This window comes from Oryctolagus cuniculus, chromosome 7 (assembly GCF_964237555.1).
Source record: "Oryctolagus cuniculus chromosome 7, mOryCun1.1, whole genome shotgun sequence".
Lineage (NCBI taxonomy): Eukaryota > Metazoa > Chordata > Mammalia > Lagomorpha > Leporidae > Oryctolagus > Oryctolagus cuniculus.
Window position 1 is genome coordinate 48,507,106 of NC_091438.1, and position 14,328 is coordinate 48,521,433.

The 14,328-nt window shown below is 50.5% G+C and overlaps 1 protein-coding gene across 3 annotated transcripts; it reads right to left on the reverse strand.

Moving 5' to 3' along the window:
• Nucleotides 1–971: 971 nt before the first annotated feature.
• LOC138850400 (neuroblastoma breakpoint family member 6-like protein) lies at nt 972–14,119 on the reverse strand. 3 transcript variants are annotated; one of them, XM_070076894.1, is made up of 9 exons: nt 13,948–14,119; nt 13,407–13,614; nt 10,698–10,782; nt 7,977–8,212; nt 6,706–6,757; nt 5,725–5,888; nt 3,777–3,884; nt 2,936–3,055; nt 972–1,374 (listed from the first exon to the last, which is right to left on the reverse strand). In XM_070076894.1, the coding sequence occupies exons 2-9, from the start codon at nt 13,582–13,584 to the stop codon at nt 1,364–1,366; spliced, it is 954 nt and encodes a 317-aa protein (XP_069932995.1). In that variant the 5' UTR covers nt 13,585–13,614; nt 13,948–14,119; the 3' UTR covers nt 972–1,363. The 3 variants fall into 3 exon arrangements, with proteins under 3 accessions (XP_069932995.1, XP_069932994.1, XP_069932993.1); XM_070076893.1 differs by having other exon boundaries at nt 13,958–14,118; XM_070076892.1 differs by having other exon boundaries at nt 13,838–14,118.
• Between the last annotated feature and the right edge of the window lie 209 nt (nt 14,120–14,328).

Here is a 14,328-nt window from a genome sequence, read left to right on the forward strand (position 1 = left end):
CAATGCAGTTTTTCTGTGCAATCCCAGGGACTTAGTGACATTTGATTCTGGAATGATTGATGCACCTGGACTGGTGCTACCACTCTGTAGTATACAGGAGTGCACCTATGGAGATGGGAATTTAGGGGCCACCGCTGTGCCATAGCGGGTAAAGCTGCTGCCTGCAGTGCGGCTACCCATATGGGCACCATTCCAGGACCCTGCAGCTCCACCCCCAATCTAACTCCCTACTATGGCCTGGGAAAGCAGTAGAAGATGGCCCAAGTCCTTGGGCCCCTGCACCTGCGTGGGAGACCTGGAAGAAGCTCCTGACTCCTCTCTTCAGATTGGTGCAGTTCTGGACATTGAAGTCAACTGGGAAGTGAATCAGCGGGTTAAAGACCTCTCTCTCTCTCTCTCTCTCTCTCTCTCTGTCTCTCTCTGCCTCTCCTTTTTCTGTGTAACTCTGACTTTCAAATAAAATAAATAAATCTTTAATAAAAAGAATTAATCTGAGTATTAGAAAAAAAGATGGGAGTTCAGGGGCAGACATTGTGGTGCCATGGGCTGGGCTGCCACTGGAACACCTGCATCCCGTATCAGAGCCGAGTATCAGACCTGCCTCCACTTCCAGTCCAGCTGTCTGCTAATGTGCCTAGAGGGAGCAGTGACGGTGCACAGACTGGGTTACTTGCCAGCCAGGACTAAGACCTTGACTGGCCTCATGGCGCCAGCTTCCACCTGGCCCAGTCCTGGCTGTTGGAGGCATTTGGGGAGTGAAGATTCTCTCTCTCTCTCTCTCTCTTTATATCTCTATCTCTATCATTATCTCTTTTTCTCTTTCACTCTGTGTGTGTGTGTGTGCATGTCACTGTGCCTTCCAAATAACAACACCTTTAAAAAGAAGAATTAACATTGCTGTTTCAAGCTGGAGAATAAGTTTTAATTTCAACTTGTACAAAAAAGATAGGCAACAAAATGTATGTAAAATAAAATTTATTTTCTGAGGTTTATAAACCCTACTGTTCAAGTAAAATGAACATGTGCTTGAGAGCTGGTAAACCATCTTCAGGGACTTTTTTCTGCCCGTTCCTGGACTCAAATCCTTGCTCTTTCCGGGCTGGAGTTGGGAGGGAAAAGGATGAGGGCCTTTGAGGATCCTCTCCTGATCTGGGCATTGGTGTCTCAGGGGCTATCACATTTGCAGACGGAAGGGCTGGGATTTCCCCAAGCAAAGGGTCCATTGGTCCTGCAGTGTAATTTGGTTCTCAGAGATGGTGACTTCTTTGATTTAGACTTGCTTTGTTGTTTTATTTTCTCATCAATTGGAGAATTATTGGTGACTTAACTTTTGGTATTGAAATTAAACAAGTCATTTAATACTTCAGTTGTTACCTGAAATAGATAAACAAACAAACAAAAACAACTCATGAACAATCTTCTGTGTGGTCTTGCTGACAACTGCCTGGGGCTGGTGCTGGAGCTGATGGAAATGGAGGCCAGGGGGAGCCCGACTGAGGGGAAGGGGAGAAGTGACAGGAGTGGACCACAGGCCGGAAGGAGATGGTGGCGCTAGCAATGCAAGTCAGAGTCTCCTGAAGTATGCTAGCTGCCTGTGGTGTGGGACACAGGGCTCCAGCACCTCCCGATGCCGAGAGCCCTGCTCTCAGCTGCTGCTGCAGGTTAGTTAGCTAGACCCCCACCAGCTCCTCCTCAGCCTCAGTTTACCCTCCGTGCTACCCCTCGAGAGAAAATAAAGGTCTTTGTCAGGTCCCGGGATGAGAGTAATATCTCAAACATGCACATTCACAGACTTGTTACAGCAAAGAGAAGACATTTGCAGGAAAATTTTCCTAAATCCATTTCATAGGAGGGTGGGGCCACAGGGAGAGCCCTACAGTGTGAGAGCCACCAGAGTCCTTGGACAATAACAAGACTGTGAGAAGATCATGGTAAAAAGGGGCTAAGGACTAAACCTACATGACCCAGAGTTGAAAACCAGAGCTGGACACCAACATGGTTCTCTTCATCACAGAATGTCAGGGAAGGCAGAGGGAGGGCTTCCACCTGGAGGAAGCTGGACAAGTTCTACAGGGTGAGCATGACTTTGGCTGGGACAGGAACACGCTTTGCCCGGTGAGTCTTGTCAATGTTCTTGTACAGATAGAAGGCAGGGGTGGGGGAAAGGAGTGAGCAGAAGCAGAAAAAGGGAAATTGCCAAGTAAAGAGCAAGGCATAGCTCTCGGCTGGTGCCCCTGTGCCCAGGGGAAAGCAACATTCTGCAAAGGTAATTTCTCCTCAGGGCGTTTCGAGGGATATCTTCAGGAACTAAACAAAAGGTTCTTTAATAAAATGTGATGTGGAGGATTCGCCTAGTGAGCCACAGTGCCGACAATCCCAGTTCTTGCCCAGGTAGGGGCGCCAGTTCTGTCCCGGTTTCTCCTCTTCCAGTCCAGCTCTCTTGCTGTGGCCAGGGAAGGCAGTGGAGGATGGTCCAAGTGCTTGGGCCCTGCACCCACATGGGAGACCAGGAGGGAGCACCTGGCTCCTGACTTCGGATCAGCACAGTGCGCTGGCTGTAGCAGCCATTTTGGGGGTGAACCAATGGAAGAAAGACCTTTCTCTCTATCTCTGTCTCTCTCACTGTCTAACTCTGCCTGTCAAAAAAAATTTTAAAAAAATGAAAAGTGGAAAAGTGCTCATTTCTCATACCTTAGATGTTTCCCATCAACCCATCTTCTTAAGGAAGGATTGGGGGTTTGGTTTTGATTTGTTCCTTCCATTGTAGGGGAGGCAATTGCAAACCCAGAAGCTATTACCTGTAAGTTTGGTTTCCTTGCTGTTGGGTTCTCTTTGGGAGAAGAAGACCTAAAAGCTCTCTGTGTAGTTTCTTTCATGAGAAGACTCATTGAAGGCAACATTTTCAAAGACCTCCCGCTGTGCCCTCACCACTTACCTCTGCACGCAGGGTTCCTGCACACAGGGAGTCTCTGGTATTTTTCCCTGAGGACCCTGTTTTCATCATACAGCTGAACAATGGAATCCAGGACCTGCCAGTAAAGGTTGGAGGTGCATCCTGTCCAGGAGAGAATTACAGTCAGGCAAGGCATTCACATTTGCTTAAGGGAAGGCTTCCTGCTAATTTCCTGAACTCCACTGCAGGGCCTGAGGGCTGCACTGACAGGCTGATGGGGAACAAGCTTCATGGTCACCTGCTCCCCAGCTCCAGCACATTCACATCATTCTCACACCCAGTGCTGCAATATGAGGAAGACTGGGCCATGTGTGAGATTCGATCACACTTTTGGGGCCCAGCCCAATGATGCAGCATGGTGGCCTTGGCATGAGAGCAGTGGAAGGCGAGGGCTGAGGCAGAAGAACCCTAGGATCCACGAGGAGCCCTAGGAGCAAGGACCAAACGAGACACAGGAGGCAGATGAGAGTGGAAGCGGAGGAGAGTGATAAAGGCAGGACTCAGAAACCTGGGTTTTACTGAACCACACTCACATAAGCTGACAGACGCAGACCGTGTACAGAGTCAGAGGCACGAACACGGTTGGAGGTCAGATGGCTAAAAGTGGGAGGAAGAGTTTAGCGTGGTCAAGTCTCTACCTAAGCCTATTTGGTGGCTTCCAGAATAGGAGTTACAGCACTGGTGCTCACTCTCTAGCCAGGCCATTTGTATGAAGTGGGTGAAGCAGGTCTAACATGTGCTTAGATTCTGTGAAGCTCTGGCCCAGTGGCCTGCCTGTGGAAACACACCCACTGCCAGACTCAGGCCCCTCTGGTCCCCCTACCGCTGTCTCTGTCCACGGTGCTGAGGTGACGCTGCAGCATCTGTCGCAGGCTGACGTTGACCACCATGGTCTCCTTCAGATGCTGCTGTAGTTTCTGCATCTCATCTTCTGCAGCAGTCCACCAGGACATGAAATGAGGGAAGGGAGGAAGAATCTTTGTCACTATGGGACAGCCAGAGGCTGCCGTACAAGATCCCTGACTCTCCCTACCCCTCTGCCTACGTCATGCTCTCATCAGAGAACACCAGTCCCTGGGTGGGTTTCAAGTGAAGAATGGGCAAGCACTGAGCACACTCACAGGGCTGCCTCAACCCAAGGGCATGGGAGGTGGAGGAGAGGCAAAGAGGAGGAACAAAGACCTTACAGCCTCTAGGTAAGGCCAGACGGTTCCCACGGAAGCTGTGGCCACCTCCTCGGTGTGACTTGCAGGAACTAGAAATACTTTCCTCTACTACATACCTCGCCCAGACCAGTTCAATACATGGTGAACACTTCCTCTGCAGCTCATGGTGAAATGTGAAAGGGCAATGGGGATTCCTTCCTAGGAGGATGATCTGAGTAATAAAGGGCACCTACTTATACCTGCCACGTGAAGGAGAGGGAGAAAGACAAGCCTGACGGGGTTTATATTGCTAAGCAAATAGCCCAGTGGGTCCTGAGTGAATTAACACAGTCTCATTCACCTGCCAAGAAAAGGATATACACAAAAATTCAAAAAAGGGAAGCTGGACATCAAGAGAGAGAAGACAAAGACTGAAGCTGTGTTCTGAACATACACCAGTGATGCTGCTGCCCAGGGGGCTCCTCTGTCCATGCAGGAGCTGCTCTGGCCCCTGGGGGTTTTTGGGAGGGGAGCATGCTGCTGGCACCACGGTTACTCATGGCCTTTCTTTCACCAGACATGTTGGCTCTTGGTTTGGATGGCAATGCAGCAATGAGAATAAACCACCCATGTTTTGGGGGGAAAAAAAGAAACTTTGTGTTGCTGCACAAAGCGTGACATTGTGGCCATTTACCAGGGGTTGGCAGCATCAGAGACCTGCCTTCAGGAAAATCACCTTTCAACTGTCACTCTGATCGGACCTGGGGAGGAGGAAAGGGGACAGGATGCCTGATAACTGAGCAAGGCTGGCAGCACTCCTACATGGTTGGAAAATGCAGGTATTCCATCCACGGACTATAATTATCAAGACCATTTCAAGCACGGGGGGCTGGTGCTGTGCCATAGTAGGTAAGGCCACTGCCTGCAGTAGTGGCATCCCACATGGGAGGAGGTTTTCTAGTCCCAGCTGCTCCGCTTCCGATGCAGCTCTCTGCTGTGGCCTAGAAAAGCAGTAGAAGATGGCCCAAGTCCATGGACCCTGCACATGCATGTGACCCAAAAGAAGCTCCTGGCTCCTGGCTTCAGATCACATCAGCTCTGGCTGTTGTGGACATTTGGGGAAGGAACTAGCAGATGGAAGACCTCTCTCTTTCTCTCGCTTTCTCTCTCTCTCTCTCTCTCGCTCTGCCCCTCTCTGCCAGAATGTAACTCTGCCTTTCAAACCAATAGAAAACTCTGGGAAAAAAAAGACCATCTCAGGAAAAGAGCTGTCCCAATAGAGGCAGGTTGTGTACATGGACTGTGGAGTTGGCTGAAACTTTCCCGTGCTCCCTTCACTCTCCTCTATGGGCCACTGTGCGTGCATCAGATGGTCTATGCCAGTGGTGGCAGGGTGACTCAGGTGAGATGTCAACCAGGAACACTGAAAATCATCTGACCCACCCAGGACTGCACTTGACACCTGAGCCCAGCGCTGTTTTCAGCCTATACGCCTTTTCAAGGAGAAGCTTCTAGGCCTGTCTACAAGATGCTACAGCTCAGTTCAGACAGAAGTGGTGAGCATGCAGAAGGAAGAAGCTACTGGAAGGTTTTGAGCTGTACTTTATTTACAAGGGGAGGACTCACGGCCTGCGTCCTCAGCAGAGGTGGCTTCTTGTGTCTCAGACAGGACGGTGTCTCTACTGGAAGGCTGATCACAGTTGCGCTGGCCAGAAGGAGTCAGATACCGTTCATCCACTGCGTCCTCAGGTTCCACACTCCCTCCCTCCCCCTGGTGCTCTCTGTGGGGCCTGGTGGGAGAGGCAAGATAAGAGAGGTAACTGAGGCAACCTGGAAGCAAAGCTCATTACAGGTCCTGATCTGAAGCTCATGGAAGTGGCACGAACACCAGAGAGGCCATCGCATCAAGAGGAAATGTAGCATCTACTTCTGATGGGGCGGGGTGTGCTTAGAGCTGGGGTAGAGACAGCGGCAGGTGCTCAGTGCACTGACCCATAGCTCAGTGTGAAGAAGCAGACTCAGGAACTGCCCTAAATCCAGTTAGAGACCCAAAACAGTGAACAGAGATGTGTAAATAAAGCATTGTATTTTATATTACATGAAATGGCCCATTGAACATTGGCTCCCGAGACAGCAAAACCTCCCTGATTTCTTCCAAGTTTTAGATTTCTCCAGATATTTGATGTCATTTCTGTGCTTTTTTTTTCAAGATAACTTTCTGGGTATGAAACATCTTCCAACAAATCTCAGGAAAACTGTGCAGAAAGATCAGGCATGTGAATTTGGGGTTCACTCATGAAGGTTTAAAATCACACAGAAACCAAGGGCCACTATTTTGTTTCCCTTTAGGTCAGACTGACTAAAAGTGAACTTGACACGTTACTAATAAATGGAAACAATGTATGAGCTCCCAGTAGAGCAGGTGACCATTGGAGACAGGACACATCCTTGTAAATCCATGAACAAAGAGGTCCCATCCGCAGTCTCTGGGTTGGCTTTGTTTGTTGCTCAGGGTGTTAACTTTGACCTCTGTTTGGATTCCTTGCTTTTGGAATCCTGTCTAGTTTTCCTCGCTCCATCACTAGCCCCTTTACCATTCAGAGTTACCTTTGGGCCAGGGTCTCCTCTCTGTCTCCAGATTTCTGATCATTGTGATTCTCTGCAAAGTGAGAACAGAAAGCGAGTCAGAAACTAAGCAGGCCCATTCAGACATCACAGACCTGAGACTCTATGATCAGAGACTGAACCTTCTGCGTGTATACTCAGAAAGCTCTGGGAGAATTGCTCCAGGAGGCCTCTGGGTTCACCTGGATAGCAGAGCCTTGGAAGGATTTCCTATCCCTGCACAGGGTGTTCCCGATGTGTGTCCACGATGTCTACAGTGTCTTCTTTTCCAGCTCACAGGAAGTAAGATATGTATAAAATTAGATTTGAAAGTTTACTGAGTCTCAGGGCCAGCGCTGTGGCATAGTGGGTAAAGCCACCGCTGCCTGTGGTACCGGCATCCCTTATGGGGTCAGTACAAGACCCGGCTGTTCGACTTCCAATCCAGCTCTCTACTATGGCCTGAGAAAGCAATGGAAGCCCACCCATGCCCTTGGGACCCTGCACCCATATGGGAGCCCCAGAAGAAGCTCTTGGGTCTTGGCTTTGGATCGGCACAGCGCTGGCTGTTGTAGACATTTGGGGAGTGAACCAGCAGATGGAAGACCTCACTCTCTCTACCTCTCTGTAACACTGCCTTCAAATAAATAAGTAAATCCTTGGAGAAAAAAAGCAAAACAAAACTTTTAATCTAGAATCCTACATCCAGTGAAAAGCCATTTCACAAATGAGATCTGGCAGCCAGCCTTGGGGCGTAAAGGGCTAAGCCAGTGCCTGCAGTGCTGGCATTCCATAGAGCCACTGGTTGCATTCCTGGCTGCTCCACTTCTGATCAAGCTCCTGCTCATGGCCTGGGCTCTTGCCACCCACATGGGAGACCTGGATGAAACTCCTGGCTCATGCTTCAGCCTGGCCCAGTGCTGCCACTGCAGCCTCCTAGGAAGTGAGCCATCAGGTGGAAGATCTCTCCCCATCTTCTCCCTCTCTCTCTGAAACTCTGCCTTTGAAAACTAAAAAAGAAAAAAAAAGGTCTATTTCCTGCCATGCTCATCAAGATGAAGTCAGTCTTCTGTACTCTTTCTTACTGACTGTAGATGGAACCTTGCAAAGAATAACTCGAAGGAATTACCTGAGTGCTCTGAAAAGTCCAAACTGCATGTGGATTAAGTGCCACAGACAAGAGCAAAAGAATGAGCTGGGGCGGTAAGGGCATGGTTCTCCCTCCTGTGAGGCGCTCTGGAGGAGGAAGGGCCTTTGGAGCTGCAGCCACTTACCCGCCGTGAGCTTTCTGGCAAGGCTCTCTGCCAGCTGGCTTCCTTGGGCCAACTGTTCACAGAATCTCTGTCCAAGGTGGCGGGCAACGTCCGTGCTCCTGAGGAGGCCCTCAAAAGCCTGGCCCATGTCCTTCAGGTGCTGGGCAAAGAGGGAGCAGACCTCTCTCCCTTCCTGTATCTTGCGCCGTAAGTGGGTGAGTTCTCTGGCCCGAGCCTGAACTAGGGAGTCTTGTCCGCTAAGGTAGGGAAGAAGACAGAAATGTAAGACTGAATGACAGCTCACAGGAGCCTCGGCAGAGCCATCCACTAGAATTGCCGAAGGGCAGTGCCCACGGTGCATGCTGGTGTATGTTGTGAGGCTTGCCTTGGCAGGGGGAATGTGCACAGAGGCCCTGTGCTTGTTTGTTTTTGCTATGATTAAGATGCCCTTTCAGTCCCTCACCTCAGCCCACATCCATGTAGTGAACAGCAAGCAGTATGCAAATAGGGCAAGGAACATCTGTGTTGGGCAAGCTCGCCTGCTGGCATTGAGAGGTGGGAAGTCCCATAAAGGTCATGAAGGCAACATTCATTAGAATGACATGGAGATAGGCTGGCGCTGAGGCTCACTAGGGTAATCTTCTGCCTGCGGTGCCAGCACCCCGGATTCTAGTCCTGGTTGGGGTGCCGTTACTGTCCTGCTTGCTCCTCTTCCAGTCCAGGTCTCTGCTGTAACCCAGGAAGGCATTGGAGGTTGTCCCCAAGTGCTTGGGCCATGCACCCACATGGGCGACCAGGAGGAAACACCTGGCTCCTGGCTTCGGATCAGTGTAGCGCCGGCTGTAGCAGCCATTTGGGGAGTGAACCATCAGAAAGAAGACAGAAAGAAGACCTTTCTCTCTGTCTCTCTCTTTCACTAACTCTGCCTGACCAAAAAATAAATAAATAAATAAAGAATGTCATGAAGATGAGGATAACCAGTAGGAATGCAAAGATAGTACACGAGCTTCAGATGACGATTGTGTCATCTCTGTGAGATTTCCTTGTTTTCTAAAGCCTGAAGCATTTCTATTGCCCCAACACAGGATGTGAGCTCTGTTGGACAGACATGGCCATGTGTTATTCAGCTTACAGCACTCAGTAGAGGTACACATGGGGCATCCAGTTAATGCTGAGAACCACAGAATCCTGAAGCTGGACCAAGCCTCTAGAGTCACCCACCCTATCAGATGCCTGAATGTTCTCTTTCTGTCAGCCAAGTGGTTGTTCTCACATTGTCAATCTCTAATCCCTAGAAACGCTACAAAGTGTGGGGCAAGTCAAGGCCTACAGGAGAATCAAACAGGGGCTTCAGGCCTGTACCCCCTTCCAAGTCCTATCTCTGTTTGCATGGTTTTACACATATGACTGTATAGGATCACTTCAGCAAAGTGCTCAAAGACAGTTTGAATGCCACAATCTACCCTATGTTAGAAACTCTCTAGGAAGGGAAATGCTGGCCTTGAGAAAAGTAATAATTCATTTTCCAGGCAATAGCTGCACAATTATGCACTTACTAAATAGCCCTATAGTGCTTAAAAAATTGGTAGAGAGGAAATAGTTTTAAAATGAAAGAATATCGGGCCGGCGCCGTGGCTCAATAGGCTAATCCTCCGCCTAGCGGCGCCGGCACACCGGGTTCTAGTCCCGGTCGGGGTGCCAGATTCTGTCCCGGTTGCCCCTCTTCCAGGCCAGCCCTCTGCTGTGGCCAGGGAGTGCAGTGGAGGATGGCCCAGGTGCTTGGGCCCTGCACCCCATGGGAGACCAGGAAAAGCACCTGGCTCCTGGCTACTGCCATGGATCAGCGCGGTGCGCCAGCCGCACCGCCGGCCGCGGCGGCCATTGGAGGGTGAACCAACGGCAAAGGAAGACCTTTCTCTCTGTCTCTCTCTCTCACTGTCCACTCTGCCTGTCAAAAAAAAAAAAAAAAAGAAAGAAAATATCTGTAAAAGCTGGAAAATATCTCTTGTAGGAAAGCTCATTAATGCGGCCCGTGCCATGGTGTAAATGTTAAACTGACAGGACACCAGTATCCAGTATGGGTACAGGTTCGACCCCCAGTTGCTCCTCTTCCAATCCAGTTCCCAGATGACAGCCTGGGAAAAGCAGCAAAATCTGGCCCAAGTGATTGGGCCCCTGCAACCAATGTAGGAGAACAGGAAGAGGATCCTGGCCCCTAACTCTGGCCATTCCCTGCCCCAGCAGTTGAGGTTATCTGGGGAGTGAACTAGCAGATGAAAGATCTCTCCCACCCCAACATCTGTCTCTCCCTCTCTTTGTGTAGTTCTGACTTTCAAATACACAAATAAATCTTTCTAGAAAATGCCATTAGTTACAGTCACCATGTCTATAAAAAAGAGCAAGTCTAGCAAGTACAGCAGATCACTGAGATTCCATGTGTGTCAGAGATGGTGCCAACCACTTGTACTGGTGAGTGTGACCTCGAGAACCTCTGCAGGAGATGCTGTCAGCACTTTCCTCTTACAGGTCAGCCAGCCCAGGAAAGTTAAGAAAATGGGTCAGGGACACACAGTTGGACATGCACTGTTGTGTCCTACCCAGGCATTTGATCCGTTTTACCCATATGTTATTTCATGGAGAACCCCACGCCCTACCTCACCCCAACCCCACAACCCCACTGATAGTCTTGGTCCGGTTCAGCCATGATATTTCCACTTCTCCTTGCACAGACTTGCTCCTTACCCCAGCCTCGCAGCTGATCGCATCTCCTCAAAGTCCGGCTTCTCCTCCAGCACCGATGCAATGAGGTCTTTGTACTCCTCACACCCTGAGGAAACAGAGTCGCGCCCTCCTCAGCGGACAGGTGGCCATGCAGCCGAGGTCACTGTCTATGGGGAGGATGCACAGTCCCCTCCACCACACAGGAAACCCAGGCACCAGGCTATGTGCAGGGATTGTCACTCGTGTACTCCTTGGACTCCTGAGTGTTCCCCAGTTTAGAGATGAGGAACGAGAAGCTCATGGAAGGTAGAGCAACGTGACGAGAGGACTGGATTTGAATGAGGCAATGCCAGGGCTCACATCTCCTAGGCCTCATCTAAGTCATGGGCCACTGCAAGCAGCAAGCCCTGGGGCTTCTTCAATGAAACATTGACCTGGGAATTGCAGCAGTGATTTCCTTGTTTGGGAGGACACCAAGGACTGTAGGACTGATGGTTCTCCTGTGTGGAGTTTCAGTAATCCCCGAATAGTTTGAAGATTTAAAAAACTTTCGTGGGAGCTGCAGCCCATATGGGAGCGCTGATTCAAGGCGTGGCTGCCCCACTTCTGATCCAGCTCCTACTAGTGAGCTCCTGGGATGGCAATGGAAGATATCTCAGGTACTTGGAACCCAGCCACCAAAGTGGAGACATGGATGCAGGGCTCCTCACTTTGGCCTGTCCAGCCCTGTCAGTTTTAGCCACTTGGGCAGGGAATCAAGGAATGAAAATTCTCTCTCTTTGTGTGGAGCTTAGAGCTTCTTCTGGGTTTCCCACATGGGTGCAGGGGCCCAAGGACTTGAGCCTTCTTCTATTGCTTTCCCAGGCCAGGCAGAGAGCTGGATCAGAAGTGGAGCAGCCAGGACTCAAACCAGCACCCATATGAGATGCCAGCACCGCAGGCAGTGGCTTTTTTTTTTCTTTTAATTTGACACATAGAGTGAGACAATGAGACAGTGAGAGAGATAGAGAGAAAGGTCTTCCTTCCGTTGGTTCACCCCCCAAATCTGTGCCAATCCAAAGCCAGGAGCCAGGTGCTTCCTCCTAGTGTCCCACGCAGGTGCAGGGGCCCAAGCACTAGGGCCATCCTCCACTGCCTTCCCGGGCCACAGCTGAGAGCTGGACTGGAGGAGGTGCAACTGGGTCTAGAACCTGGTGTCCACTTGGGATGCTGGTGCCGCAGGCAGAGGATTAAGCAAGTGAGCCATAGCGCCAGCCCCCCAGGCAGTGGCTTTACCTGCTATGCCACAGTGTCGGCCCCTCTTTTATTTTTAAAGAGAGATCTGCTATACTTTGAGTCAGATCCCAAATGCCTACAACAGCCAGGTCTGGGCACAGGTTGAACACTGAAGCTCCATCTGGGTCTTCCATGAGGGTGTCAGCTACTCACTTACTTGAGCCATCATCTTTTGTCTCCCAGGCTCATTAGCAAAAAGCTGGATCAGAAAGCAAAGGCAAGACTATATCCCATGTGCTCCCACATGGGATGCAGCCATCCCAAGCTGCACTATAGCCCACTGGGCATGACACCTGCCCTGAGGAGCCAGTACTGAAATCAGACATTCCAACAGGGGATGTGGGTGTCCCAAGTGACAGCCTAAACCCTGAGATATCCACCTTTAATTGTAGTATACTTTTGATAATGCGATGTCTTAAAGATCATTTTGCATTTCATTGTCAGGGAAGCTGTAATTTTCACTGTTCACTGTGTATGACAATAAACCGCATCACAGGTTTGAAGCCCTCCCATACTCACACTGATCAATTGAAAAATCATGGTAGAAATTTGAAAGCAAACAACTGCAGTGTAGCAGGTGCCCTCCTGTAGCATCCCTGCCCTCGCAAGCTCTTATTCCCGTGTACACTTCAGGAACTACAGCCTCCCCCTCTTCCTTCTATTATTAGCAGCTTTAAGATTTTCCAGTGGATTTCCGAATGGCAAAGCTGGCTATGGAGACGGAGAGCCAGCACCTACACTGGCCTGGCTTGCGATTGAGACCTGCAGTCTTCTGCACTTGGCCTTGTTCTCCTCATGCTCATGTCTGGGGGCCACATCCTGGAGGGCCACCTGCCCTTGCTGGCTATCTGCAAAGTTCCTGTGCAGGGTGAGACAGAAAGGGTGGCATAGGTCTCAGAGTCTGCTGGACATGGCCTTCTCGTAAGCAGAGAATGAGCAATGGCTTCTCTGCACTTCTGGGGAAAAGAAACTTTTGCAGGCATTAGGGCTTCCCTCTGTGCCTGCCAGGGCTGCTCTCAGTGCCAGATGCCTGGGAACAGACAGTCCCGAGCTCCTTGAAGGCAGGCGGGTATCATTACCCCTTTCAGGCCAAGTGAAGCTACCTGTAGATGGGTGCTTAGTAAGTGTTTGAACTGAATGCTGAGACAGTGGAGCGCACAGTGCTGCCCTGGTTCCTAGGAGCTGACACAGGTCCCTGAGCCAGAAGAAGCAGTTACTGCCTCACCTGGGGTTTTAGTCTCCTCCTCCCTACCTTGTCCCTGCAAACTTTCATCTTTGTGCCTCTGTTTTCTCCACTGCGGCAAGCTGAGGATGAAATACAGGCACCTACCGACCCAGAGTACAGTCAGGAGTTTACTTTGACGAAGAACAGGGAAGATAAAGTAGAGAGTGTCCATTTCTCTGAGGAAGGGAACCCCCACTTCTCAGTCTGGGCCCGTGGCTCTGCAGACCTACCATGCCTCTGCAGGCGGTTGGCCAGGAAGTAAACAGTAGCTCTGGCAGTGAGGAATTTCTCTCTCAGGTCTTGGACGTTCTGCTGGCTCCTCTCCAGCTTGGCCTGCAGGTCGTAGTAGGTGTCCAGGACACTGCTGTTAGCCATTGTGCCAGGAACAGTGCTGGGAGGTACTGCCATGATGAAGCTGTGTCAGAGCAGAGCCAGAGCCTGGACAGGAGAAAGCCACACAAATAATGAGCTACACACACGTGAGTGCACTGTGCTGACAGTGGTCTTGCTTAGTTACACACACATGAGTGCACTGTGCTGACTGTGGTCTTGCTTAGTTACACACACGTGAGTGCACTGTGCTGACAGTCGTCTTGCTTAGTACACACACGGGAGTGCAATCTGCTGACGGTGGTCTTGCCTGGTAAGCTCCTACACTCACCAAGTTGCTCAGCTCTAAGGTGTGAGTGATACCAGATACAATTAGTATCTCTGTAACTCTTCTTCACATCAAAGAGGGGGTGTAAAGAGAGTCAGGAATGCAGATCTCACTCTAACTTGCTTTTGGGAGGAACTTTGTCAGCAGCCACAACTCGCAGACTCCTTAGAGACAAATGTGAGGCCCAAGATGCCAGAGGTCTGAGCTGAAGGCACTGCCCATACACAGACGCTGCCGCAGGAGTGTGGCCAGAGGCCCCAGGCTGCCAGGGAATGGTCTGAAGTCACAATAGCAGAACTAGAAGGTGGGGGGGGTCGTGGACTCTCAGGAACCCGTGAGTTCTTCTGCTCATCCCCAATGGGCACCATCCCCTCCGCAGCACACAGGTCTGTGCAAAGGGGTCTGGTGGCCTAGCATCTGATGGGTTGAGAGACAGGCAGACTCGGCCTGGAGTCCTTGGGTCTCCATGGAGAGCTCATGAAGGCCAAACCCTG